Below are 27,051 nucleotides of genomic sequence, written 5' to 3' on the forward strand. Positions count from 1 at the left end.
CAGACTACACAGAGGTTCCTCACCTAGTGTCACCCCCACCCAGGCCCCAGGGCTGGCTGCAGACTACACCCCCGTTTGCCCACAGACCTCGGGGAACACAGCGTCCCTGCAGTGAGCACATTGGGAAACAAAATCTTGTTCTCTTGTGAAGCCAACGAAAGAAAAAAAACCAGAGTAAACATTTGAGAGCTGTAATGAGATCAGAGGATTTTAGAGATAGAAAGGATCATATAATCTGGGGGCCTTATTTTTTAAATTAAAACTAAACTTCTTTTTACAGAAGCAGTACTTGTTTATTATGGAAGCCTTCTGTTGTCCCACTCGTGGAGGACAAGATCCGTGTGCTCAGGCCCCTGCCCAACCCCCGTCAGGCCTCCCAAGTCCACAGACGGACGGGCTGCCCACACCCGAGAGGCCCCGGTGGTGCTCTGTGACCTGTGGGCGACAGATGGCAAACTGCAGATCCAGGTGGTGGGCTTGCGAGCCCAGATTTTATAAGCACACAGGTTGACGTTGGCGTTGTCAGGATGACATACCTGGGAGGAATAAAGCGGCTGGGGGCTCTCCGTGGCCTGATGGCGCTCACGGGCAGGCAGAGCCACGCATGTCTCCCTTAGGAAGGGGAAAGAACTGAGAAGCCAGTCTCCCAGCACGCCTGGCCTGAGTCTCTCCTGGTGTGTGTGCTTCCCTGAGCACATCCCCTTTGCATTTAGAACAGGATATGCAAAGCTTCCTCAGATCTGTGCATCGGAGGGCGAATCTGTGCTAAGTCTCCAAGCCAGGTCTCCGTGGGATGCTCCACAGCACCAACACACGCCTTTTCCTAGGGGGGCGTGGGTGTAGCAAAAATCAGATCATGAGGCGCGCACAGTTTTGGAACCGGATCTCTTCATTTAATGATACAGTGCAGACAGTTTTCCTCTCCCACAGACATTTATCTATGGCAGAGCTTTCAGGTTTGAACGGATTTCTTGTACAGGTGTTCCATAATTTATTACCTCCCTCTCCTCTCACTAGTGCTGCGACGAGCAGCCTCGTTTTCCAGATCTCTAATTATTTCTTAGGATGAACTCCAAGGATATCTATCCAAATGTTAGGCTTCTGAGAAACTGGCTTTCGGAAAGGGGACAGCGATGTTGGAGATTGTGCTCCCGGGATGCTGCGGCGGGCCCGCGGGGACGGCAGCCTCTGTGCTCGGTTCCCCGCCTGTGAACAGGGCGACAGCAGTGCCCCCCTCACGGGGGTGGTGAGGCCACATGCAGTGTATCCAGGGGGCACCTCCGGGGTCTGGGGGGTGGGGGGCTGGCGTGTCTGCTGTGACTGCGGCTGGGCTTAGTTGCCTTGTTTGGGGAGGAGGTCTCTCCTCTTTGAAAGTTCCTCGTAGAGTTGGGGAGGGCAGATCCCTAAGAGAGCCCCGCTCCCCTTCCCTGCCCTTCCAGCAGGCTCCCAGATAATTCTGGTTGTCTCCTTAGGGATGATTATTTACCTTTGCACACTCATTATTTCGAGAAACCTGGGTGGGGGTGAGGTGGCCTGAGCCTGTCCCCAGATCCCCAGTGGTCTCCCGTTGACTTCCCTGGGCCCCTGTTCATGCCTCTTGGGCCCGGAATGCCCGCATTTACCAGCCCCCTCGGCCACCAGGCCGCTGTAGTCGGGAGGGCTCCCGGAGGAGGGGGCACCCTAGCCGCACCCCGACCCCAGCACCACCCCCCTCCACCACGCACAAGGCAAACCGGAGACAAAAGCTCTGCTTCTGAAGCTGAGGCTTCTCCCTTTCTCGTCCCAACGTGCCCCTCTTAAATGGAAATGAAGCAATTCCCCAGTCCTCATTACACTGGTTTTAGGTCATTCCTGGGGAGATTCAATCCTGTGGCTGCTCAGATATTTTTAGATGAACCGAAAGCCGCATGGAAATTAAAGGCTGCGACCTCCCCCAAAGAGTGATGAGCCCTGGATGGCCGGGTGCCCTCGGGCCCACCGCTCTGGCAGCGGCCCCGGCTGCCTCTGCACAAGGGCGCAGGATGAGCACCTGGAGAGGGGAAGGCGCCCCTAGGTGCGAGGCAAGGGAGCTGGCTGGGGGCACACGCAGCAAGCCCCCACCCGGGCCCGTGTGGGACGGCAGTGTGCACAGATTTCGCCCTTGACCTCCCGGTCCTCCTGATCCGGTCTTTATGGGCGTCTCAGTGGAACCCAGTGCTGCACCCTGGCCCCTCCTCAGGAGGCGGAAGGAGCACAAGGGAACGCCGGTGACGATGCCCGAGAGCACGCTGCATGCTGCCTGGGGGCCACCCAAGCCCCTGCCTGTGAAATTAGCGCCCAGACCTGCCCCTTTCCCAAGTGGGTCGTGCCCCTCTGTTCTCTGCTGTACGCACTCCGGGTGAGGGCAGGGTCTGTCCCGCGGGCTGTCAAAGCTCAGGCCCCCAGCGCAGGCTAGCACTGAGCACGTGTCCAGTCATACCTGAACTAACTCCTGCCTTGGCATGTGGGATCCATACTGGAGATGCTTGGAACACCCCCCCTCCCCCCCGCAGCCCACCTGCACCTCCACTGCATCACGGCTCTTGCCCAGCCCCGGGGCTGCTTGCTCATGCTTTGCAAAGAACTCCATCCGGGCCTCTTTGATGAGTGGTTTATTCCCATGCCCCCTGGGAAAACTGCAAAGCAGTGTGGCTCTTTGGAACGTCAGGATTTTGAGTCATGGGAGATAATCTGCCAGGATCGGTCTGCAAGGTCAGTGAGCAAAAGTGGGGCACACTCAGGGCGCACAGAGGGCAGAGGTGGAGGTGGGAGTGCCGGGCAAGGCGGCCCTCCGAGACAGTCGACACCAGCAACAGGGAAGCTGATGGGTGCTGGCAGCCTCACACACAATGAGGGAGCCCCACCGGATGCGTTTAAGGGCAAGAACGTCAATGCGGAAGTTCTAGATCGGGCTTTTAGAAATAGCTGTCACACCTGACATATGGCGGTACAACCATACCTAAGATCAGGTAAGAGATCTGGACCCTTGCCTTTCATTCCTCCAGGATGGACGGTGCACGCCCTTCACAGTGAGCCCAGGGAATGTGGCATGCTCCTGTGGCATCTGTCGCTGGGGAGCCCAGGGCCGCCCACAGGGGAGAAGAGTGACCTCCCGCCATCCTTATTCCCTCTGAGCCGTGCAGGCCAAGGGCACCTCTGCTAGGCTCTCTCCTGCTCAGGGTTGGGGAGGGGGGCACCAGCCCTCACCAATTTCTTTGTGGGCGAGCCTGGGAAACACCAAGAAGAGAGGCGGCAGCTTTCGTGGCTTCTCCCAAGAGCATAACGAAGACTCCTCGGGTCTGAGCACAACCATGACTGGCCCCTCCAGAGGGGGGCTCCTCTGGGCCAGGGAACTTTCCAGGTGCTGCTGGCAACTGCTAAGATCCAAATTAATGTGTATCCCAGAATCAGCCTTGTTTTGGAAAAGAGCCCATGTGGTACATTAATAAAATGCAGTCTTGACAAAACCGCGTCACTCACCTTGTTCTGTGCATAGACCCTCGTTCCACTAAGTGCTGTCCTTTCTGATTGTAGATCATGGGTGTTTGATTTCGGAACCAACATTCCTCCCGAGGAGACTGGTACCTGAAATAAATATGATAGACATTCACAAACAAAAACTTACAAAACCCTCCCAACCCTCTTCTCTGTCAAGCAGTGTATTAATTTTCTTGTTGGTGATGGAAGAAATGACCACAAACTTAGTGGCTTAAAACAACGCAGATGCATTTTCTAGGTTCTGGAAGTCAGAGGTCTGAAATCAAGGTGTCAGCAGAGCTGTGCTCCTCCTGGAAGTTGGAGGGGAGAATCTGCGCCTTGCCTTCTCGAGCTTCCAGAGGCCACTTGCTCTCCTTGACTTGTGACCGCACCACCTGGATGACCTCTTCTTCCAGCCGCACATCTCCTCCTTTTCCTCTGGCTCTCCGGCCTTCCTCCTATAACGACCCTTGAGATGATACTGGACCCACCTGGATAGTCCAGGATACTCTCCCTGTCTCAGTATCACTTCTGCAAGGTCCCTTCCCGCCAAGGAAAGGTGACATAGTCATTGGTTCCAGGACCGAGGACATGGACATCAGGGGTGGGGGGAGTGGTCATTCTGCCCACTAAGGCAGAGAAAAGGCAGCATCCGCAAACTGCCTTCCTCCTGGTTTCTCTGATTTGGGTCATTTTAACCCATTAGGAGAGAACCGGCTCCATTAGCCCGGCCCCTCCCATCTGAGCAGCATGTTCTCTGGGAAATGCACCTGCCCACCCCTGACCTCAATGCCTTCTGCAGCTGCCCCTGCTTTCCAGAAGCCTCCCTTTCCTGATGCTCTGCCGACTCTCAGATGACATCAGGGCAAAGCCTTCAGTGAGGGCTGGGGTCTCTAACACGGCTCGTGGATGGTTCTTCCTCCCTTTCCACAGGGAATTCGTAGGCCATGTGTGGGCATCAGCTACCCGGCCGTGACAGGAGGTGGGAGTAGGGAGGCGAAGGTACTCTTCGGAGCGGGCTTCTGAGAAGCCTCTACCGCCCAAATGAGTATTCAGGAATCCCAGTCCACATGTCAGGAACTCCTGCTGAAGTATGTGTGTCCTGAGGAAGAAGCACCAGGCAGACCCCCATCGTGACCTCCCAGCTGTCTTCAGCTCCTCTCTAGGCCCACCTGCATGCTGTCCAGTCTGGCCCCCTTCTGCCTGGTTTCAGGTGACCGGAGAGAAAGCCCATGGTCCCATCGGACAGAATTCGGCTCCTCCCATGGATGTGGACAACATGCCTCCCTTCGGACAGTTGGGGCAGCAAATGTGGGACCACCGACTTGCCATCAGGAACAAAATCAAACCTACAGAACCTCCCAAGAGGTCAACTCGCTGCTCTGGGGTCTAGTTCTTCCTGCAACGCAGGGATCAGGGCAGTCGTGAGAATATACACACCTGAGGAGGCAGCGTGCTCTGGGAGGGCGGCGGGCAGCGAACTGTGCCGTGGGGCCCTGCCGCTCAGTGGCCCTGAGAGGGGTGGGCAGGTGGCCCTGGAGGAGGGTAAGTGGCCCCCTACGCTGCCGTCCCCCACCCACCACCCACCACCCCAGAGGGTTTTCAAATCCAAATGCTGTAACTAGCCTTGCGATGCTTCCTTCTCTGGTCCCATGACACTTTCCTCTCCCAGGACGGGAGCCTCCTGTCCCGAGAGGAAGAGGAGGGGGAGATGCCAACTGCAGCGCAGTCTAGGAGCCCACGGTGCGGAGAAGTTGGTACATGCGTGTATGTTTGTTATGTCTGGTCTGCGCACAGAAAACGACGAGCAGGAAATAAGAAATTTAGCAATACTGCTTACGTCCCCAGGGTGGGATGAAGTGAAACATTGGCTTTCTTTGCTATCCATTTCTGCACTCTTTGAATTAGAATATTTTACAATGAGCATATAATTCTAGGATTATTTCTGTTATCATAAAACATACATTTTTAACAAAATGAGAAAAAATACTATTGAAGTGTATGTGACCTGGAGAGATAGTCACACTGTACAGAATAAGAAGTTGCAACACGGCAGGCCAACAGAATCTCGTTTTTTGCGAGGAAAGGTGTCGAAACAGGAAATATCTCCAAGGATGATATTTTGGTGCGCTAAAATGTTTAAAATGCTTATCTTTGAATGGTGGAACTCTTATTTATATGTCCTCATGCCTTTCTGTATTTTTTAAATATTTTTTTTTATTTTTTAAAGATGTATTTATTTATTTTGAGAGAGAGCGCACGTGCATGCTCATGTGTGGGGCGGGGGCAGAGGGAGAGAATCTTTCCATCTTTCAGGCTGAGCGAGGAGCCTGAAATGGGGCTCAATCCCATGACCCATGAGATCATGACCTGAGCCAAAACCAAGAGTCGGACACTTAACCGAGCGAGCCACCCAGGCGCCCTATCTGTATTTTTTTTTTTAACATGAGGTGGGAAGCACGCAAGCGTTCCAAGTGGCAGCACCCTGGGCTCTTTTCTGGGCCACTGCTGGGAGTTTCTGCTTGGCCAGCTCCACCCACCGCTGCCAGCGCCTGGCTCAGGCCCGAGCCCGCCGGAGAAGCCCGGCACCACGGATAGGGCCCTGGAGGGCGCTCAGAGTCTGGATCTGGGCACCTACCAGCAGTGTGACGGAGGGCGAGTCACCGTAGCAACTTCAGCCTTGGTTTCTTTACTTGTAAGAGGGAGATCAGAGCTGGCCAGCCCCCCTCCCAGGATCAGAGGGGTTTGCAGCACGAGAAAAACGCGTGCGTGGACCGGGAAGCTCTCGGTGCATGTCTGTTGTAGATTTCATTTCTGTCTTGTTATTTGTAATTCCGAGTTTTGACTTTCATCCCAGATAGCATTCTTAGGTGTCCATGTCCCAATTTATTTTTGGAGGGGCCTGCCTTGTTAGTATATGTGGATTTTGAAGTCTCATGAACACTTGGTCTCCAACAGCTGTTCCCCTCCATCCAGTGGCCTTGAACACTTTCTTTGTATTCACTGCCCGTGGCGCTCTCTGTGATTTAATTTGCGAGAAGCAGAAAGGACTTCTGCCAAAAGCTATCGGCCCCGTCAGCCTGCCACGACGGATTGTCATAAATGACTCCTGAGTAAAGGAAATGAAGGCTAGAAGGAGGGTCCACACAGCAGGCCTGCAGCCCCCTCCTCCAGGAGGCCCAGCTGTCCATGCCCAGCGAGGCTGAGGGCTGGGCTCGCTCACCGGGCCTGTCTGGGCACACCTCCTCTCTCCTGGCCTCGGATGCAGGAGAGCCAGGGTGAGCCCCTCTGCACCTCCCCACCCTACCCAGGAGATGGTTGTGTGTTTTGTTTCCTGCTTCATCCCCTAGGAGAACACACCTGATTTAAATGTTAACAGAGTCACCTGCAGGAGGATTGGCTGCACCATTCATCCCGCCAAATTCTCTCCTCTAGGGCACAGCCAAGTGGTAGGTGCTTTTTAAAGACTCCTGGAGAAACAGCACAGTTTTTAGCAACAGGCCCTTCAAGGGCTTTTCTATCTTTTTAAAATCTCGCTCATCCCAAATCCGCAAAACAGGCCTTTCCCTGCCCTTCTCCCATGCCCAGCCACCTGCCAAAGGAGCAGATCTGAGATATCATTTGCTTCTGTGTGCTTTCTGCCTCCCAGATCACCAGCTTCATCATTATAAAGAACCTGTGTAGCTCTTCACATGCAGCACACATTTCTCCTCCCTGAGAAGGAGGTGAAGCATCTTTTTTTCCTGACCACTAGTGATTTATAATCCTTGTGACTCCCAGCCGGGTTTCTGAGGCCCTGCCCATGTACCTCCAGAGTCTTTTCAGGCCAGCAAAGAGAAACAGAATAATAGTCTGCTGAAAGAATAACATAAAAATATGTAAGTAATGTATGTATGTATGTGCGCATGTGTGTGTGTGTGTAAAATTTTTTATTAAAAGAATTGGAATCAAGAGAATCCCAACGAGGTTTGGTGACTTATCCAAGTTCCCAGCAAGGGCATACAAAGTGGAAAACAAATGGCAAATTTCCCTTTTCTTGACTCATTAAACCACATTCAGTCCCAGGCGACACTGAGGCCAAGAGAGTGGGAATGTATCCCGTTGTTTGCAAGTCATTGTTCCCTGAGGATGAACTTGGCACCAGGAGCTCTTTGCCCCACTCATATAGAGCCCATTACAGGCCTGTTGTTAACACAAATCAATGTCATTCTCCTCCCCCAAAGCCCTTCAACACCCGGGGTTCCCGACTGAACTAAGCAAAAAACTCCTTGGCCTGATGTCGTAGACTTCTTTTGGAGAGGTACCCCAACCCCTCCCCTCAGGGGTGGGCCCCACATCCTGTCTAAAACAAAAAAAACACATAATGAAGTTGTTACCCTGAGCCAGGCACTGTGTTTGTCCCATGTGGCCTCAAGCTCCCCCCTCCCCCAAGAGTGTGGAAACAGAACCCTTGCACTGAGGGCAGGTTGACTCAAGGGTGCCATATTTGGCCCACGTGCATGGAAGAGCAGAGGAGGAGAGAGCGAAAGAGTTGTGATGAGTCTGTGGACAACTGTCCCAGAGAAAGACGTTTACCCCGGGTCCTCACAGCAGTGCTGTCCTATCCCTGATCCGCCCAAAACCCAGCTGTGCCTCTGCCACCGAGTTCTGTGAGGGCTGTGCCCTTGTAGCCCACTAATAAATTATTTTTGCCCATTTGGCTTGAGTGGTTCCTGTTACTTATAACCTAACAGTCCCGAAGATACTCGGCTTAGCTAGAAAGTCTGCCAGTTATTCTGTGCTAATCAGCCACCATTCAAAATAACAACATCCAGGGGGCACCTGGGTGGCTCAGTCGGTTAAGCATCCACTCTAGATTTTGGCTCAGGTCATGATCTCAGGGTCGTGAGATCCAGCCCCGCGTTGGGCTCTGTGCTCAGCATGGAGTCTCCTCAGGATTCTTTCCTCTCTCTCTGCCCCCCGCCCCTCGCAACCCTTGGCATACATGTTCTCTCTCTCTCTCTCTCAAATAAATAAATCTTTTTTTAAAAAATAACAACATCCAGGTGGTACTGGCAGGGCACTGTTGGAAATGGCTAACAGATGCTTTGGTCACTCATATTTGAGTGTGAACCAGTTTGGTAACTTCCTTTCCTCCAAGACTGACCAGATAGGATCAGGGACGTTTGGGGGATTCAGAGTTTTGATGAAGATGAAGATGAAGATGAAGATGAAGGTGAAGATGAAGATGAAGATGAAGAAGAAGAAGAAATTTTAGAGAACGGGGTCCCAGAGGAGGGCAATCCTAGGTCTAGGGAAGGCACCTTCAGCTGCTGGAAAATGTGCCCAAGGTTAGTCCTGCTCCCAGTAATAGGGAAAATAATTCAGTATCATTATGACTCATTAGTATTTTTAATTTATACAATGTCTTCCTTCCAAGGAACTCATTATGTTGATGGAGGTTCATTATAAGAAAGAGATTTGGGAGTGGAATTTATGTTGGACACAGTCTTCTAAATATGGCAACAAGGACCTTTATTACATGGCTGCATAACTTGAAGCAAATCTCTCTCTATAAGCTAATTAGGAAGGGAGGTAAAACTGTGTCATGTCCGGGTGATGCTGAAGGAGAGATGTGCAGCTCTCTTAAAGCATTATGAAAACCACATTCCTAGCCAAATATTAAATTCATTAAACTTGAAACTAACATAATGTTCTATGTCAATTATACCTCAACAAAAAAATCCGTGGTGCTTCTAAAATCATAAAATATCTTGAGTTTAGTATATTTGAACAGCATTAAATATTGCTTGATGAGAAAAATATATTGTAAATTTTACATTTTAGCGTAAGACAACTGAGGGGTATTTCTATTCAGATACCTTCAAAGCCAGCTTGAAAGAACTGTCACTCTGGCTCTGGAAAGTTACTGGTGTAGATCTTAAAGGAGCAGACACCTGCACTGGGGAATCCCATTTGGTACTTCTCCATGTGTGCAGTAACAGAACATCCCATAGGGGTCATGGGAGACTCACACACTGACCTTACAAGGTATATAGAGACCGTTTCCAAGATCATATCATCTGAGGAGGCCAGCAACACAGGTTCCCACAGAAAATGAGGCAGAGTGAGCAGGAAGTGAGGAAGGGAAGATAGAAACCGGCTGGGAAGGAGAGGAGGAAGACAGAGCAGGGTGTGGAGCAGGGACTCATCCCAGCTCACCCAGGACTCCCCTAGTGTTGTCACTAAAAGTCCTCCATGCTGGGAATCCACTTAGTCCTGGGGAAATCCAGACTGCTAGTCACCGTAAGGTGGAGTGTAGCAAAGTTATTGCTCTTGTTGTTTTTAGACAAGGAAATGGACATTTATGAATGTTAATGGGAAGGATCCACCTGATGGGGGAGGGGCGAGCCCTGGTCAGTTGCCCTGACTCCATGTCACTCACACAAGTATTAAAATGCTGTGGTTTCCTCATCCTCCCCAGGCCATCCAAAGTCCAACCCTCATGGTGCACCAGCAAAACCACTGTTTCTGGAGCAAGATGACTGAATTTGCTCCCTGCTGTCACATATGAGGGAGGCTCTTGCCTGCCACTTTTGGGACACAATGAGAGCACCTGCTTTACAGCAGGGAGAATCTAAGTGTGGGCACTGGGGCCTCTGCTCATTAAAAGCATGAAGGTGCTTAATTGGGATTTTGTTTTTAAAATTCCCCCAAATGAGGGCCAGGTAGAACTGCTATGAGTAACACTTCTTTAAAAACACCTGCTGAATCCCAGCCAGGTAATCAGATGAGGCCCTGGGCCCACAGGCCAGGAGGAGTTCCAGGCACAACACTGACTTTCCAGACTGGGGCAGGGAGACCAGAGGAGCAGTCCCAGCAGAGCCCAAAGAGAGCTCAGCCCTGCCCTGAGTGCCACAGCAGCCCAGACCCCACCCCTGGGGCAGGTGGGGAGGCCCAGGAACAATGTGGCCAGGAGCTCAACTCTGGGAGGGTTTTGTGCCTCATCCAAAGCAGCCTCACTGGCTGGCAGGAAACCAAAAGCCAATGGGCAAATGATCTCAAACTTTCGGATTCATTCATTCTTTCTCCTTAGAAGGGCCAGATAGAACTCCCCAGAGCCTCACCCATGGCTCCAGAATCCTTCTGAATGTGGGTGGTGGAGGTAGGGGTGATCCTATATGTGATTTCAAGAGCTTCAGACCCCACCCATCTCCCCTGTTGTGTAAAATCTGCCTCCTCACCCTAACCTACCAATCCTGTGGGTTAAAATATCTTAAGGATGAGACAAGTAATGAGCTGGGGCTTGCCCTAGAAGATATTAAAATGTACTGTGAATAATTAGAATAGTGTGGTCTTGACATAATAATTAATAGATCAGCGTAACAGACTAGAGCTCAGAAAGAGAAGCAACTTAATGAGAATTTGGTATACAATAAAGATGGCATCACAACTCAAAAGAAAGGAAAGCATATGCGATAAATAAGCAGTGCTGTGTGACACTGTTTATTAAGAATACAAGGGAGAGGGGCACCTGGGTGGGTCAGTCAGTTAAGCATCTGACTCTTGATTTTGGCTCAGGTCATGATCTCAGAGTTCTGGGATCAAGACCCGTGTCAGGCTCCCTGCTCAGTGGGGAGTCTGCTTGAGATTCTCTTTCTCTCTCTCTCCCTCTGCACCTCCCCCCATGCTCACACACACACACACACACACTCTCTCTCTCTCTCTCAAATAAATAAATCTTTAAAAAAAAGAATATAAGGGAGAGAGCATGAAAGAGAAAGAAATAAAAAGAAAGGCTCCTTACCTACCCTATTCAAAAGTGACTTCCAGATGCATTAAAAAGCTAAGAAAATGTTATAAGAAAATGGGGGGGGGGATGTAATTATTTCGAATAACAAGGGATTTTTTTATCATAAAAGTGAATAAATCAGTCTTAATGATAAATATACAGCCTGACTACATAAAAAATGTAAACTTCTGTGTGGCAAACCGAAATATCAAAAACAAAACTAAAAAAGAATTTGCCAAACTGGGGTGGGGGGAGGACTTGCAGTAAATGTGCCAAAGAAGGTTTATAAGGCAATTTTAAGAGATAACAATCTCAATAGAAAAATGGGCAAGGGACATGAACAGGCAATTAGCAAAAGAAATACAAATGGCCAATAAACTACCACCGACAACACCAACTTCAATATCACTAGCAACCAAAGAAATGCAAAGGAAAATAAGATGTCATATCTCATCCATCAGTTTTGCAAAGATCATTCACTTGAGAACGATAGGAAGTAAAAAAAATAAGCACTTCCAGTGCTGGTGGGAATATAAATTGCTACAGTTTTTCTGGAGAGTAATTTGGTTAATATATATCAAAGTCTTAAAAATGCTCACACACTAGGTCTCTGTAATTTCACAACTAGGGACCCATCCTACGGCAATAACCAAAGATGTAAACAAAATATATGTACAAAAGCATTTATCACGGAGTCACTTTCAATAGTGAGAAGTTGGAAACAAGCTAAATATCCCACAATAGGGGGTTAATTAAATAAATTATGGAACATTCATCCAATAGACTCATTCTAAATAGAAGTAACATTTTAAAGGATATTACATGATGTGAGAAAACATTTAAAATACAATGTTAAGTGGGAAAACATAGGACTCAGAATGATATATACAGTGTGGTTCCAGATGGGAGTAGGGGACATGCATAGAAAAAGGCTTAAAGAAAATAGACCAAAAATGTTACCAGTGGTTATTTCTTAATGATGGAATTACAGGGTTTTTTTTTATTAATCTCATATATTTTTATTTCCCCACTTTTTAAGTGAATACTCATCAGAAAAAAAAGGTGATCTTGAATAAATGCCTCCTCCCATAACTCACCCCCACATACAAGTCCTAAGATGGCACCTGCTAAGATGAGAACAGATCCCTTGGTTTCCTTAGCTGTGAGCTGGGACCCAGCGAGTAGTGTTGGCCTAAGGGAATGAGAAAAAAGAGACAGACGTTTAGAGGGAGGGGAGAAAGGAGAAATAAGGGAGGGAACTGAGAATGGTCCAGAATGTGGAATAATGCTGAGACCATACTGGCCTTGCTGGGGCCTAGATAATACTCTAGCATCCATTCATTTGATTTTCTGAAGAGATCAGAAGAGTCTGGGCACCTTGGAGTCCAGACTCCAAAATGGTAAAAGGAAACCTCAGGGAGACCTCTGATGTAGCTGGATGGTGGCCCTCTCCTTCTCCATCCTCCTCTCTCCTTCCTTTTCAGTGGCTTCTTAGGGGAAAGGCAGTGCAGGGAAAATTCTAGGATAATGATGAGAGTGGAGGAATAATAGGAACCCCAGTAAGCACTGGGGCTGGCTGGTCATCTTTTGGGACTACTGTCCCCTTCCCGATTTTGCCCAGAACCATATGGGCTCTCAGGAAACATAAAATTTGGGGTTAAGAGGCTCTCCTGGACTGAAAGGTTGCTGTTTAATCCTTCACCAGCCATTGTGCACCCCACGGTCCTTGGAGCAGGTGGTCCAGGAAGTGACCCCCCCACCTCTGCACAGCACAGCCTGAAAGGTGCCTCTGCATTTATTCCTCACCAACTGATACTTCTGAACACCTGCTACTATCAGGCATGTGTGGGGTGATCTGCACTCAAAGCTGAAGAAAATACAGTCCTCCCCTTCTAGGAGCTCACTGATTACTAAGAAAAGGCACCAAAAAACAACCGTAATAATCTGCTTCTCACTAAGAAATGGACTTACTACATGCCAGACATTGTGCTGAAAGTTACAATGCTTTTCTTTCTTTCTTTTCTTTCTTTCATATATAAAAACACACACACACACATACACACATAGTTGACCCTTGAACAACACAGGGTCAGGGGCACCAACCCCCCATGCAGTCAAAAATCTGTGTATAGGGACATCTGGGTGGCTCAGTCGGTTAAGTGTCCGACTCTTGATTTCAGCTCAGATCATGATCTCAGGGTCGTGAGATCAAGCCCCTCATCAGGCTCTGCTCAGTACAGAGTTTGCTTGGGATTCTCTCTCTCTCTCTCCCTCTCCCTGCCTCTCTAAAATAAATAAGTAAATTCTTCAAAAAAAAATCTGTGTATAATTTTGACCCCCCCAAAACTTAACTACTAATAGCCTACTATTGTCCGGAACACTTAACTAATAATATAAACAATCAAATAACACGTATTTAAATATATATCATATGCTATATTCTAATAATTAAGTAAGTTAGAAAAAAGAACACATTATTAAGAAGATCATAAGGAAGAAAAAGTGCATTTATAGTACTGTAGTTATTGAAAAACATCCACGTATAAGTAGACCAGTACAGTTTGAACCTATGTTGTTCTAGGGTCAACTGTATGTTTATACTTTTTTACACACAGTAAAACTCTGCATCTGTGTGTGTGCGTACAGTTTTGAGTTTTTGTAAATGCACAGTGTTGGGTAAATGCATTAGACTATGGCATGATTCAGAACAGTTCCTTCATCCCAAATATTTCCTCACAGTCACCCATTCCCTTCATAGTCATCCCTCCTTCCACCCCAAGCACCCTGCAATCACTGATGTGTTTGTTCTCAGTCCCTATAGGTTCGCCTTTCCCAGAATGTCATGTAAATGGAATCATACAGTATGTACCCTTTCAGGTCTGGCTTGACTTTTGTCAGTTCATTCAAGATTCATCCACATTGTTGCCTACATCAATATTTTGTTCCTTTTTATTGCCGAATAGCATTCCGTTGTGTGGAAGGACCGCAGTTTATCTACTCACCAGCTGAAGGACATCTGGGTTGTTTCTAGTTTGGGGTGACTATGAATAAAAATAAAGCAGCTTAAGCATTCACGTGCCTGTTTTTGTGTGAATGTGAGTGATTTCCTTTGGGTAAATAACTTACAATCCTTTCTTTAATCCTCACCCCTAGCCTATAAAAGTATCATTATCCACATTTTACAGAATAGGAACGGGAGGTGTGGAGAGTCCTAAAGGGGTAGAGCACCTGGACTACTGTTCAGCCAACACAGATTGAGCGCCTCCTAGTGGCCAGGCAGCATGGGCCCTCGAGGATCCCTGCTCTGTGCAAGAAACCAACCTGTCAACAGGTAATTCCTAACGTGAGGCAACAAGCTCACGGAGGGTACTCTGGGAGCTGAGAGGAGGGGCACCTGACTAAGCTCCGCGTTGGGGGTGTGCCCAGTTGAATCATGGAGGAGAAGTGGAAGTTAACCAAGTGGAGGACATTCCAGGCAGAGGAGCAGCAGGGACAAAAGCATGGAGATGTAACTGTTCGTGGCACATTCCAAAAATAATGGGCTGACTGGTAAAGGATCCACGTAGGAAAAAAAGTAGGAAATTTGGGCAGGTAGGTGAGGTACGACAACAAAGGACTTCAATTCCAAGTTAAGGAGTTTGGATGTTAACACAATACTAGCTGACATTTCTACAGTACTTAACTATTTCCCAAATTCTGTGCCTCTCTGGGAAGCTTGACGGCTTGTGAGCTGGAAGGAAGTCTTTGAAGCAAAATGGCGCATGGTAAAGCTCAGGGTAAAGATTATTGACAAGAATTCCTGGTACCAAACACACCCAGTGTCTGAGGAAACATTATACCCTGGAAGAACTGTTCTTTGCTTTCCTCTGAGGCTTTGCACCCTAGATCCCTTCATGGATGAAAAGAGAGCTTACCGAAATCGTTTATGTGTCTAATTCTCCCACTAGACCAGGAGTCCCTTCCATTTCTGAGTCCTCATCACTGACCACAGTGTCTGGCATATAGTAGGGGATCTCTGCACGTTTATCGAACAAATAAAGTGTTTTGTTCACTAAATATTTTGGTTAATAAATAGTTACCACATCAAGCTCAGATCACCTATTTCCAAAGAATTAGAATGTAATAAAACAGATGTTGTGGAAGATTATTGTCAACAATATTCACCCTCTCTTCCCCACCTCTGTGGGAGGAGTATGCTCCCTGACTTCTGGTTTGGGGCTCTATGAAGTGACTTGCATTGGCCAGTTGGATGTCAGCAGATGTGAAGCCAGCAGGGGCTTGAAATGTACTTGCACACTTGGACCTCTGCCATCGCCATGGGAACATACCCTGGTCAGCCTAATGGTCCAAGGAAGATGTGAGACATTTGGAACATACTCTGGCTCCAACCTGCTGCTTTGAAACACCCTGCTAAACCCAGCCGAGATCAGCCCAGCAGACCTGCAGAAGAGTCAGCAAAAAACACATGCTTGTTATCGCAGGTCTCTGAGTATTAGAGTTGTTTGTTATGTAGCAATAACTGACAGATACGACCCTGCACTAAAAAAATGCACCAACTATAATTTAGTTGTCCTTCATTCAGTAAAGTGAGTCACAGACTCTGGTTTCTGAGCACTTCTGACTCTCAGTTTCCTTGTCTGGAAAATCTGTAAAGCTGTTATGAGGATTGAATGAAGCCCCCCCCCCCCAAAAAATACTTCATGCAACCCCTAGTACATTGAAAGTGCTCAGTGTGTGCTATTTATGATGATGATGATGATGATGTTTCTGGACCTTGAGTCCCTGCCTTAAATAGCAGTTTTCCCTGGGTGTGGGGAGATGCCAGTGAGCAGAGAGCTCCAAATCTCCAAATCACAGAACATCAAGCAACGGAACACTTACTGTACACTGATGTGCATCCTTCCAGAATGACCTACACTGAACTCCCCCACCCTCTGCCAAAGAGCTAAGGCACCACTGCCTGTTTATTACAGTCAACAAGCTGATGACGCAGCTGTCCTGGAGGAGGTAGACTCCGTCTCCTGGTCGTGTGCCCTGCGGTGGGAGCGAGGCTAAGATGTGGTGGGTTTAATCCGCTAACGCTCGGGCTGTGGCAGGCTGCCAACAGAGCACTTAGCGCGGCCTCCCCTCCCCTCCCATCTGTCTTCCCTCCGTACAGACGCCTAATACCACTGCATGCTAACAGGCAAAGCGTCTATGGTTTGAGAACACCCAAAACACAGGGGTGAACACAGCAACCAAACAGAATCTGTCTCACGGGATCACTTCGCCTTCATAGGGCATCTACCCACAGATCTACCCAGAGCAGCTCATTTTGTTCCACTGAAGGGTAAACTATGAAGATCTCTCCGCACCCCACCTAGCCCCACAACAGGTTAAGGGGAATTATTTCCAAACTTTGTCTAATTCATATACTATGATGTCTCCACAAGGGCCACGTGCAGGTGTGGCCTCTGATCGTATCTTGCATTTAACCAATCCTCTGGCTTCCAAATCCTTCGGATCTGGTTATAGATTCTGCAAGTCCTGGTGTTGTCCTGCCCTCAGAGTGTCGGGAACCCACTGGTGTTTGGCTGCAGGTTGGAAATGTTTCTAGAGGCCCAACTGAATCTTGGAAAATAGAAAACAACCCATCCCACATTACATAATTGGGCCGGGAAAACATGTTTCATATTAGAAAGGCAGCCAGCAGTTTCTAGGACTCAGAGGTCTGGGTTGTTCCTTTGGCTCTGGACCTGCTTAAGAATGACAATATTTTAACCTCTCCACGTTCAGCTGCCCCCTCTGTCATGATCCTGCTGCTTTGTGTATTGTACTCTGTCTTCCACTCTGGAGAGGATGAATAAATAGCAGAGCATGAGAATTATTATGCTTCTCAGAGAGGTTGGGAAGATCAATACAATGTTTCTCACACAAATAGGAAATGAAAATGAAGAGATTATCAAGGTCCTTAGAAGCAGACCGGAGCCGTACAAAAGTACAACAGCACCAGCTGTGTAATCGAAAAGGCAGTCCCCTTAGAGTGTGACACCTGACATAGACTCCGTAAAGGCAGAGTCCCAGCCGGCCCTCCAAATGGTGCCCCAGCCCTGCCCATCCTCCGCTGGGCAGGGCTGCTCCCTCCCCCCGCCCAGCGCTCCTTAGCACCCTGTATTTCACTATAACACAGCGGGCCGGCAAGGCCGCTGGTGGTAGAACTGTATCCTGGTAACGCACTCCAGAGGCAGACGGACTTGGGTTCAAATCCTGGCTCCTCCACTTGATCTTGGGCAAGTGATTCAATGTCTCTCAGCCCCAGTATCTTCATCTGTGATGCAGAGGTAAGAAAACCTCCACCCCAGGATGCTCACCAGGGTTAAATGACGCGTGATGTGTGCACAACACTCCTGATGCCCAGCACGCAGTCAGTGCCCAGCGGGGTTCTGTCGGATGGAGGGCGGGTGGGGGGTGGGTGAGCAGCAGGTTAATGCTCTGTTGTCAGTATATTGTAATTCTTAAAATAATTTTTGAGTACGGGGCCCCATATGTTTGCTTAGCACTGGGCCCCACAAACCATGAAGCTGGTCCTGCTGAGAACCCACATGGAGGTCAACTGTGTGGCTCTAGGAGGCTTTGCTGGCCTATAAAGTTATAAGGCAACTCGACCCCATATTTGGGTTTGGTACTTGGGGCAAAGATACTACATTTGGAACAAAATCAAAGATGAAAATATTTTGTACTAAACCTGCACCATTTCACAGCAAGCTTCTGGGTATTTGTTAAAAGAGAAAAAAAGAAAAGAAGAGCAACCTAACCACTGGGGAAAAAGGTCCTTCCCCACTCCCACTGTTTCCTTTCTCATGGAGAGAGTGTGATGAGTACGATTCTGCCCTCCCTCAGCCCCTTCTTCCCTCAATCCAGGAGAGGTGGAGCCATTATCAATAATTAATTTAGTCTATTTGGGAGTGGGGGAACCTGGGTGGCTCAGTCGGTTAAGCATCTGCCTTCGGCTCAGGTCATGATCCCAGGGTCCTGGGATCGAGTCCCGCGTCGGGCTCTCTGCTCAGTGGGGAGCCTGCTTCTCCCTCTCCTCCCTGCTCGTGTTCTCTCTCACTATCTCTCACTATCTCTGTCTCTCTCTCTCTCAAATAAATAAATGAAATCTTTTTTTAAAAAATAGCATATTTGGGAGCAATAAACTGGGCATGCTCAGCTCTGCTCCCCGCTCTTCTCCTCTCCTGGGAGGAGGAGGTGGTGTCTGTCCTGGGCCGGCCAGCTATAACAAGGTGAGTGAGTCTGTCTAGCTCTTGGCTGCGATATCAGGAAACCCGTTTGGCTCTCACACTGCACCACACCCTTCAACTAGCCTCATCAGTCACAACAGTGATACGCTGGTTTTCAGCTATTACTCAACTGTCTCACTCCTCAGTTTGTTCAGTTCTTGGGTGGGAAGAAGGTTGCTATTAATGGATGCCCTCAGTGACCCCCAACAACCACACGAACCCCACCTAGCCATCTTGTGATTTAGGACAAGATTTAATTAAAATGCCTCATTAAAAGCTTAACTTAGAGTGAGGAAATGGTATAGATACTGGAGAGAAGCTCATATTCATGGCATCTCCAAGCTGAAAGGCACCAAGAGAATTTACACCAGACTCCTTGGTTCAAGAAGGAGAAAATTCAAAGACATTAAAAGCCTGATACATTGGTTCTCTAAATGTTAATGGACGTCAGAATCATCTGGAGGGCTTGTTAAAACAGATTTCTTGGGCCCATCCCAGAGTTTTGGTTTCAGTAGATCTGGGGCAGGGACCCTACCAAGTTCCCCAGTAATACTGATGCTGCTGGTCCAGGAACCCTACTTTGAGAACCACTGGGCTGGCATAAAATGAGTGAACCTGTTATTACAGAATGGGAACCAGAATCCAGGTGTCCTGTGTTCTAACTGAATGTCCTTTTCAATTCATCTTCTTGCCTCATGGTTATACCTTCCTCAGCCCTGGCTGGAAGCTCCCTTAGCTGCTGGTTTTATATTTGCACACTCCACCTGGGATGAACCAGCACTCCTCACCAAAATAACATCTATAATGAGCCTTGAGCTTCCTGGAAAAAAAATGCTTTAACAATGCTAAGTATTTCTGGCACTAACACATATTATAAAAAAAAAAAATCATGAAAAGAGTGTTTTTTGTTTTTTGAAAAGAGCGTCTTATGAAGAAAATTTAATGCAGTGAAGGATGCAAACACAATCATGCTAAGGACCAAGAACCCAAAAAGTTGACCGATGTGTTTCTGATGCTTCTATGGTATCATCTAGGTCTCTGTTTATTTTGCTAAATACAAACAAGAAAACTGCTCATACTCTCCCAGGGTACAGGTAGCAAAGTGTTTTTCAAGTCCGTCTTCAGTGAGCTCTGTCTTATTGACCACACACACTGCATTATTGATCTAGAGACCACAGTTCCCCTTTCAAAATAAAGGCAACCAGGGCCAAAAGACCCATTTCCAAACTCCACACCTCCATGGCAACCACCAGTCCCATATCCAAGTGACGACAATAATTGTGCTCAACTGTCCCTTCACGTCAGACTCCTTCCAGGAAAACGCCACTTGTGCAGAAAGCTCAGCCACAGAACTGTGCAGAGATCTCTGATGACAAGGGGTTGTCTGGGCAACCGAATCCTCAGTAAGGTGCTCTGGGATTGCACCTAGACCAGAGCTGTCCAATAGAAATATGTAATTTTTCTCAAAAGTAGCTGCATTAAAAAGATAAAAAGAAGCAGGTAATCCCTCTCCCCCTGCTTGTGTTCTCTCTCTCTCGCTTGCTCGCTCTCTGGCTTGCTCACTCTCTCTCAAATAAATAAAATCTTTAAAAAGGGGAGGGGGGGCACCTGGGTGGCTCAGTCATTAAGCGTCTACCTTTGGCTCAGGTCATGGTCCCGGGGTCCTGGGATCGAGCCCCGCATCAGACTCCCTGCTTAGCGGGAAGCCTGCTTCTCCCTCTCCCACTCCCCCTGCTTGTGCTCCCTCTCTCGCTGTGTCTCTGTCAAATAAATAAATAAAATCTTAAGAAAAAAAGAAGCAGGTAAATGTTAATAATATATTTTATTGAACTCAGTATATTCAAAATAGTATCATTTCAACATGCAATCATTATAAAAATCTTAATGAGATGGTTTTTTTTTTTTTTTTTCCAGACCAAGTCTTTGAAATTGACTCATTCTTACCCTTACAGCACACTTCAGTTAGGACTAGCTACACTTCCAATGCTCCCTAGCCATACTGGACAGTGCAAGACCAGACCCTGGCCCAAATGGGCATTTTGGAGCACATCAGAAGCTGTTCAGATAGAAAAGCAGCTCGGCTCAATGCAGAGCATCTGGGAGGGGCAGACACGTACCATCCCACCTGAGTCCTCCCGGCTCTCTGTGGAGTTCCACACTGTGTTACTAAAAGGTTTGCTTGTCTGCAGCAGGCATTCTTTTGGACCAAACTTTTTATTTTTATTTTTCCCAGAACCCCTAATTTTAATACACACATGCCCAAATCTACAGAGCTTAGGAATACAGATACACACATCATCATTTTATGAAAAATGGAATGTCCTCATCTTCCCATAGTATCTACCCGGTGGGTGGTCCCCTCCCGTTCCCCACAACGTGCTGGGTCTCCCCTTGAGGCCAGTGAGTAAACCTGATTGCATGAAACCTCACCATAGAGGATTCTCACTAAGATGTCGTCTTAAAGACCCACAGACCTACATATCAGTCCGTATCCACATAGATGAAAAATGTACACACGAGATTTATCCTCTACTTAGGTTTATAAAACTTACCAGAACACTGAGTTGATTTTCCTGCTTGAAATTTTCAATAAATTTCCAGATTTTCTTGGGATCAGACAAATCCACATGTGCAGAAAGATGTTCTAAACCAGAAAAAAAAAGTTGTAAAGCTTTTTTAAAAAGATATAAACTAGCATATTTTAATTTAAAAAATACATATGTGTGTTTTTAAAATAAAATAGTTTGGAGGATAATACAAGATGGAAAGTAGCAGTCTCACTCCTCAGCAGTAAACCACTGCTAACAGTTTCTTGTTAATCATCCGGAAATATTTTAAGCACATACAGTAGTTATATACATATATTTAAAGCATAATATATATTATGTATATTAAGCATGATATACATATTATAAATATGCGCCCCCTTTCCATACAAATAGGATCAGACTATACATTGCTCTGCATCCTTATTTCTCACTTAATATATTTTAGAGGTTTTTTTTAAACTATCTATAAGCTTGCCTTCTTTCTTTTATGGTTACCTAACATACTTCAGCATGGCTGTGTAGGGCTTCCTCCTGCCGATCATTTAGGGTTTTTGTCAATATTTTGCTCTTAAGACTAGATCTAAGGTACATCGTAATTACTAGATGACGACTTCCTTTGTGACTCAGTCCTTGCTTATGATGTTTACCAATTTCCACCTTGTGTTATAGTCCCTGCTGGACGCAGCTCCCTCCCGTAGTATACCGGGGACTTCTTGATGGAAGAGTCATGTTGAATGCCCCCCTCTTGCCTCTGGGTGGGGCACACAGCCGTACATGGAGACGATTAATGTATATTGGCTGTTCAGCCCCTTCTCTGTCCCCGGCACAGGAATCAGGCTTATAGTCTAAGTATGCCATGGGGCAAGGACATGCCCTCTGCGCCGTAGCGGGCATCTGTGACCTACCCCGAACCCAAGGCAGAGACTCCTGCTGCCGCAGAGACCTGAGAACCGACCCTACAGGTCAGGTTCTGAGCAACAGCCACAATTCCTTTGATGAAGCAGAGTTCCGGGCCATGCCTCAGCTTCCCCATTAGCTGAGTTACAGAACCCAAGACTGTAGTCAGAATTTCTTTCTACTGATCTTAAAACATATTGTTTCTCACTCTGAAACAAAGGCTCAGAAAATGAGAAAACCGAAAAAATCCTACATTTTCCTGCCTCAGAAGGTTTATCGTCATCTTAAATACCATATTCAGCTCCAGTCTGGCGCAGCTGAATATTCCTCTACTTTCAAAGGATAGGAAAAGCATGATGTGTACAGGACTACGCTCTTTAAAAAAAGGCTGTGAAGGCCTTGGCTCAGCCAGAGCAGACATGGGCTGCCTGCTGACTCCTTCCCAGGTGGGGGGGTGAGCACCCCCACCCCGATGACTGCAAACTGAGCCTGTAGACACCCAGTCCTTTCTTCTGGGTTCTTCCCCATAACCACCCTAAAATTCTCTCCTACCCAACAGTGCCCAGTAACACTCATATAAAATCCAGGTTCAAAAAACAACAAAATTCAAGTGAGCGAAAATCAATTCCACTTTGAACATTCCACAACCTCCTTGAATCTCCTGGAGGCACCTGGGGTGTCTCAGCATCGGACGGAGGTAGCAGCATGGAAGAGAGAATCACTGTCCTAGATAAATCAACCACGGAGCCCGCTGAAATGAAGCATCGTGAAAAGATGAAGGAAATCATCTGTCTCCCTCTGGGAGAAAACAGGAGGCCAGGAAGCACCCAGAAGGAAAGGCCAGGAGTCTGCTGTGACTAGGGGAAGGAGCTAGGACAGACACATGTGCATCAGAACCCCCAATCCGCTGACCTACACATGTCAAGGCTGACCCTCGGAGCCAGTGGGCACCGCCATACTAACTCTTTGAAATTGAACAAAACTCAACTGGATCCTTTCTGCAGACAAGCCACCATCTAGCTGCTCCGTGGCCCAGGAGTCATGAGGGGACATCACAGGAACCCCTCTACCCGTGTCAGAGCGTGAGTCTGATGAGCAAATGGAAAACAGTGCATGAATGCATCCTTAGTAGAAATCGCTACGTAAGAATGAGGTGCTAGTTAATATTAATTTTGAGTAGTCAGGAAGCTAAACCAAGCCAGTGATTCGCACAGGACCTTGCATCTTCCCTGGTGCCCACACTCACCTGACTCGGCCAGCCTGCTGCACACCTACCCAGGCTCTCCTGCCCAAGGGACCGCTGTACCCAACCATGCAGAGAGGACCTGTCCCTCCAGCGCTCTCGGCATTGATTCAAGAGAACTGGGGAGCTTGAAGCAGAGAATGTAAGGTTGGGAGTGGTAATAGTATAAAAAATATTGAGAACACTAATAATCTTCTCCTACTGACTGAGAGCTAAACGTATACCCTGAACTTCCCCACGTCATAGCACATATCATGTTATGCCAGTCAAGTTTCTAATTGAAACCTCTTTCAATAGAGGGAGCTGAATGCAGGGATCGGTCCCCAGAGGATGAAGATGGTAAGAAGCTAACTGGGACTGGTCCCTAACCAGAAGATCGGGAGGAGAAGGAAGCCACCGGCCTGGTCTGGAGGAATGAGTGGAGGAGGTGGTGTGACCTGAGCCAAGGAGACAGGCTCGCCACCGAAAGGAGGAACCTCAGAGGAGGTCCAGCCGTTGCCAGGGAAGTCAAATATCCTGTTTCTCTCTTCTTACCACCTACCGCTCTTCCTCAATGGCCAAACCCAGCTGGAAGCTGGCTGATATGAAGGCCAGAGAAACACATAGTTGGGGGTCCGCACAGCTACTCCCCATTTGCCCCCACTGTGCTACAGAGCTGAGCAGGCAGGTGCTTGTTAACCACTTGGTCCCTCCCAAGACTGTGAGGGGTTGTATCTGACTCTATCACCTCTGTCTCCGGCTCCTAGCACACCGCCTGACACATGGTTCACACTCAAACACGTGTTTAGATATAGAGTAATATCACCTCTACTTTTCAGATGGGAAACTGGGGTTCACAGAAGCTGAGAACACCGCCCAAGCTCACAAGGCTAGTGAGCACAGAACCAGGACTCAAAGCTGAGCCCAGCTCCTTCCTACACCGTTTGTGTGGGGGCTGCACGTGCTAGACCGCATGAGGCTGCGAGTGGTGCCTCTTCATAAACGGGTCGGGGGGAGCAGTCGATCCCCCTGGCAGAGCCTGGAGGGTACACTGAGTCAGTGAAACCACGCCACAGGGATGAGCAGACAGCACTGTCAGCCCTGGGCCCTTGGAGCTCTCAGCGCTGGAGGCCACCTATAAACACACACACAAGAAAAGGGAATCTCCCCTGTGTGCGCTCCAACCCCACCTTGTGTAAGGCAGGAGGTGAAGGGCTGCCTCTCTCCCCACCCCAGGAAATACGTGTGCTCCGTCTTTTCAGCTCTACCCTCCCAACGACGGCTCAACATTATAAACAGAACCATACTGTCATCTTTTTTCATATAAATCCACTTTGCAAAAAATGCAGCCCAAACCACAGCAGGCTGGAATCCGGGCAAACCCTCATCTGCCTGTGGCCTGAGATTAGTATTCTTGTTGCGTCCTGCAGCAGGCACAGCTGAAAGTTATCAGCAGGCAGACAGCCAGCTTTCAATCTCAAGAACTGCAGCCGCAGATCGCCGCGGCACGCACACAGTGGAGGAAGATTTAGAGACCCTCACTCTCGCTGCTGGCGCGGAGCCTCTGTGCGGCATCTGATGGCGGGAGACCACAGACGTGCCGTGAGAACAGAAAGGACACTTGCTTTGAAAGCGTTATGAAAAATAAGAAGAACCAGCTTCAGGAGCGGATGCAAAATATTCCATTCTAGACTGGAGCATTTCCCCCCACCCCGGCCACGCGCCGAGGTTGAGGGGGCGGGGGCGCTGTCTGCCCCGCCCTCGGCCCCGCCCCCGGGCGGCTTGGGAAGCAGGTTCGCGGCGGAGGAGGTGATGAAGGCGGGACTGGAGGGCAGGCTCGAGGGACGTTCTGCCGCGAAAGTGAGGGAGCCATGGTAACTGAGGGCCATTCCCAGGGGCCTCTTCCGTCTTATCATCTCTGCAGCTCCTAGCACGCGGCCTGACATATGGTTCACTCTCAAACATATGTTCAAAAATAGAATAATATCACCCCATTTTTCAGATGAGGAAACGGAGGTTCGGGGAAGCTAAGAACACTGCCCGAGCTCACTTCACAGTGGGTTTTCCATTCGGGGCCAAGTTCATGGGGGCCAACCTGTGCAGGTACACAGGCCCCACATTCAGAAGGGCCCCACACTTGTTTCAGTGCTCTGCCTTCACTGTCTTGAAATGTTTAATACTTTTTGCACCAGGGTCCTACATTCTCATTTTGCGCTGTCCCGCAAATTACGCGGACAGTCCTGGCTCCGACTCTCTCAGAAAAGCCAGAGCACAAAACGTGGGCCGGCTCTGAAAGCTCTTGTGAAGAGGTGGCTCTCATCAAGACCTAAATGTCTCTTGTTGTCCCTCTTTATTGGAGAGCCATTGGGTCAGTTTACAGCTTGGCGTGTCGTGCTGCAGTCCCCTTCGATGTGTCTCACCGGCGGGAGCTCCTTCCCCGGTGGAAGCCCCAGCAGAGTCATCGTCCAGTCTAAGGTCTCTGCAGCAGGGACTGGCCCCTGCCTGCCGACCGGGATGAGCGGTCAAACCCAGCCACTAGAAAGCTCGGGTGGCTGGGCTGATTCCAGAGCAGAAGCACCCCAAGCCGGCCACTGCCAAGCCAGGGGGTGCGGGCAGCAGCTCAGCCGTCTCGCAGCTGATGGAGGTCAGAAACCCCCAGCAGAAGAGGCAGCTCACCTGCTTAGCGCTCTCCCTGATGATCTCACCTTTGGAACTTCGAGCTGGGTCTTGATCTCGACAAACCAGGTGAACTGTGCCACCTGGTGGAATTCAAGGAAACCATCTGTGAATTCTAGAGATCGCTGTGGCTATGGAGACCAGCTTTTCCAGATGAATTAAGACGTTCGGGCTCACAGGAAGAATACCTGAAACGGAGACTCCTCTGGAAAATCTAAATGGATGGTTGCCACAATTAGAGCAGCAGATATAATAGCCAGGGTGATCCTGGAAGGTGCTCTCCTGCCTATATGGGCTGACTGATGGGGCATCCGGGATTAGGTCCTGATTTTTGTAGGGGTTTGAACACATCAATGTTAAGCAGCGTCGCTCTTGGTCACACCTGCATCCGCAGCATCTCACATGGCACCTGACACAGGACGCAACCGGGCTGCACTTTAGACTCGCCTGGGGTGTTTTTAAAAGCTCCAGATGATGGGTCCAGGCCTGGGTATGTTTTAAAAGCTCCCCAGGTGAGTCTAATGCTCAGCCCAAGTTCAGAAACACTGGCCTAACATGTAGCAGGGACTCGATTAATATTTATTGAATGGCTGAATCCATAATTGGCACTCAGACTATTCCAGCAAAGACCATACTATCATCAATCAAAGTTTATGTAAAGGGCAATGCCTTGGCTGTGGCAGTTAAAAAGTAATCATTACAGAGCCTGATTTCTTCACTTAAAATAGCTTGCTTTATTAAGTGGGGTCTGTTTCATGGGAGGCTCTCAGCTAACCATGTAACCAGCCCCTCTGCTCTGTCCTCCTCCCCACAACACTTCAGAGGACCTCCCAGTTGCTAAGATGCACTTATTCCTCACCCTGACTTGGCAGACAATGAAATACAACTCCAAATGCTATAATATTCCCCCAGAAAAATGCCTAACTTGATTTCAGAGGAAAAAAAAACAAAAAACAAAAACAACTTTGAGCGTCTGGAGAAGTGATACATTCCCAGCCTATTTCTCCAACTTCTACTGGAACATCCGTTTTTCTGGAGAAGAATCTCTGGAAAGACATAGTGGACTTGTCTAGCCACCACAGTGCCATTTGGTGACCCAGAGCCATTGAATTCATGCAGGAAATTCTGGCATTTACTCAGAGGAAGACTTCAGCTGATTAAATAATTTACGGGGCACCT

General features: G+C 48.4%; 1 protein-coding gene across 1 annotated transcript in view; it reads right to left on the reverse strand.

Annotated features, from left to right (window-relative positions):
- Positions 1 to 252: 252 nt before the first annotated feature.
- Positions 253 to 27,051, reverse strand: part of DHRS12 (dehydrogenase/reductase 12) — a 34,500-nt gene continuing 7,701 nt past the window's right edge. The window contains 7 exon segments of the mRNA XM_032402623.1: positions 253 to 823; positions 3,499 to 3,603; positions 4,874 to 4,951; positions 19,628 to 19,693; positions 21,081 to 21,157; positions 21,160 to 21,172; positions 25,873 to 25,955. Of these exon segments, the coding sequence (XP_032258514.1) occupies positions 710 to 823; positions 3,499 to 3,603; positions 4,874 to 4,951; positions 19,628 to 19,693; positions 21,081 to 21,157; positions 21,160 to 21,172; positions 25,873 to 25,955 (536 nt within the window). The 3' untranslated portion in view covers positions 253 to 709.

The sequence above is a fragment of the Phoca vitulina genome, unplaced genomic scaffold (genome assembly GCF_004348235.1).
Source record: "Phoca vitulina isolate PV1807 unplaced genomic scaffold, GSC_HSeal_1.0 scaffold5, whole genome shotgun sequence".
Taxonomy (NCBI): Eukaryota; Metazoa; Chordata; class Mammalia; order Carnivora; family Phocidae; genus Phoca; species Phoca vitulina.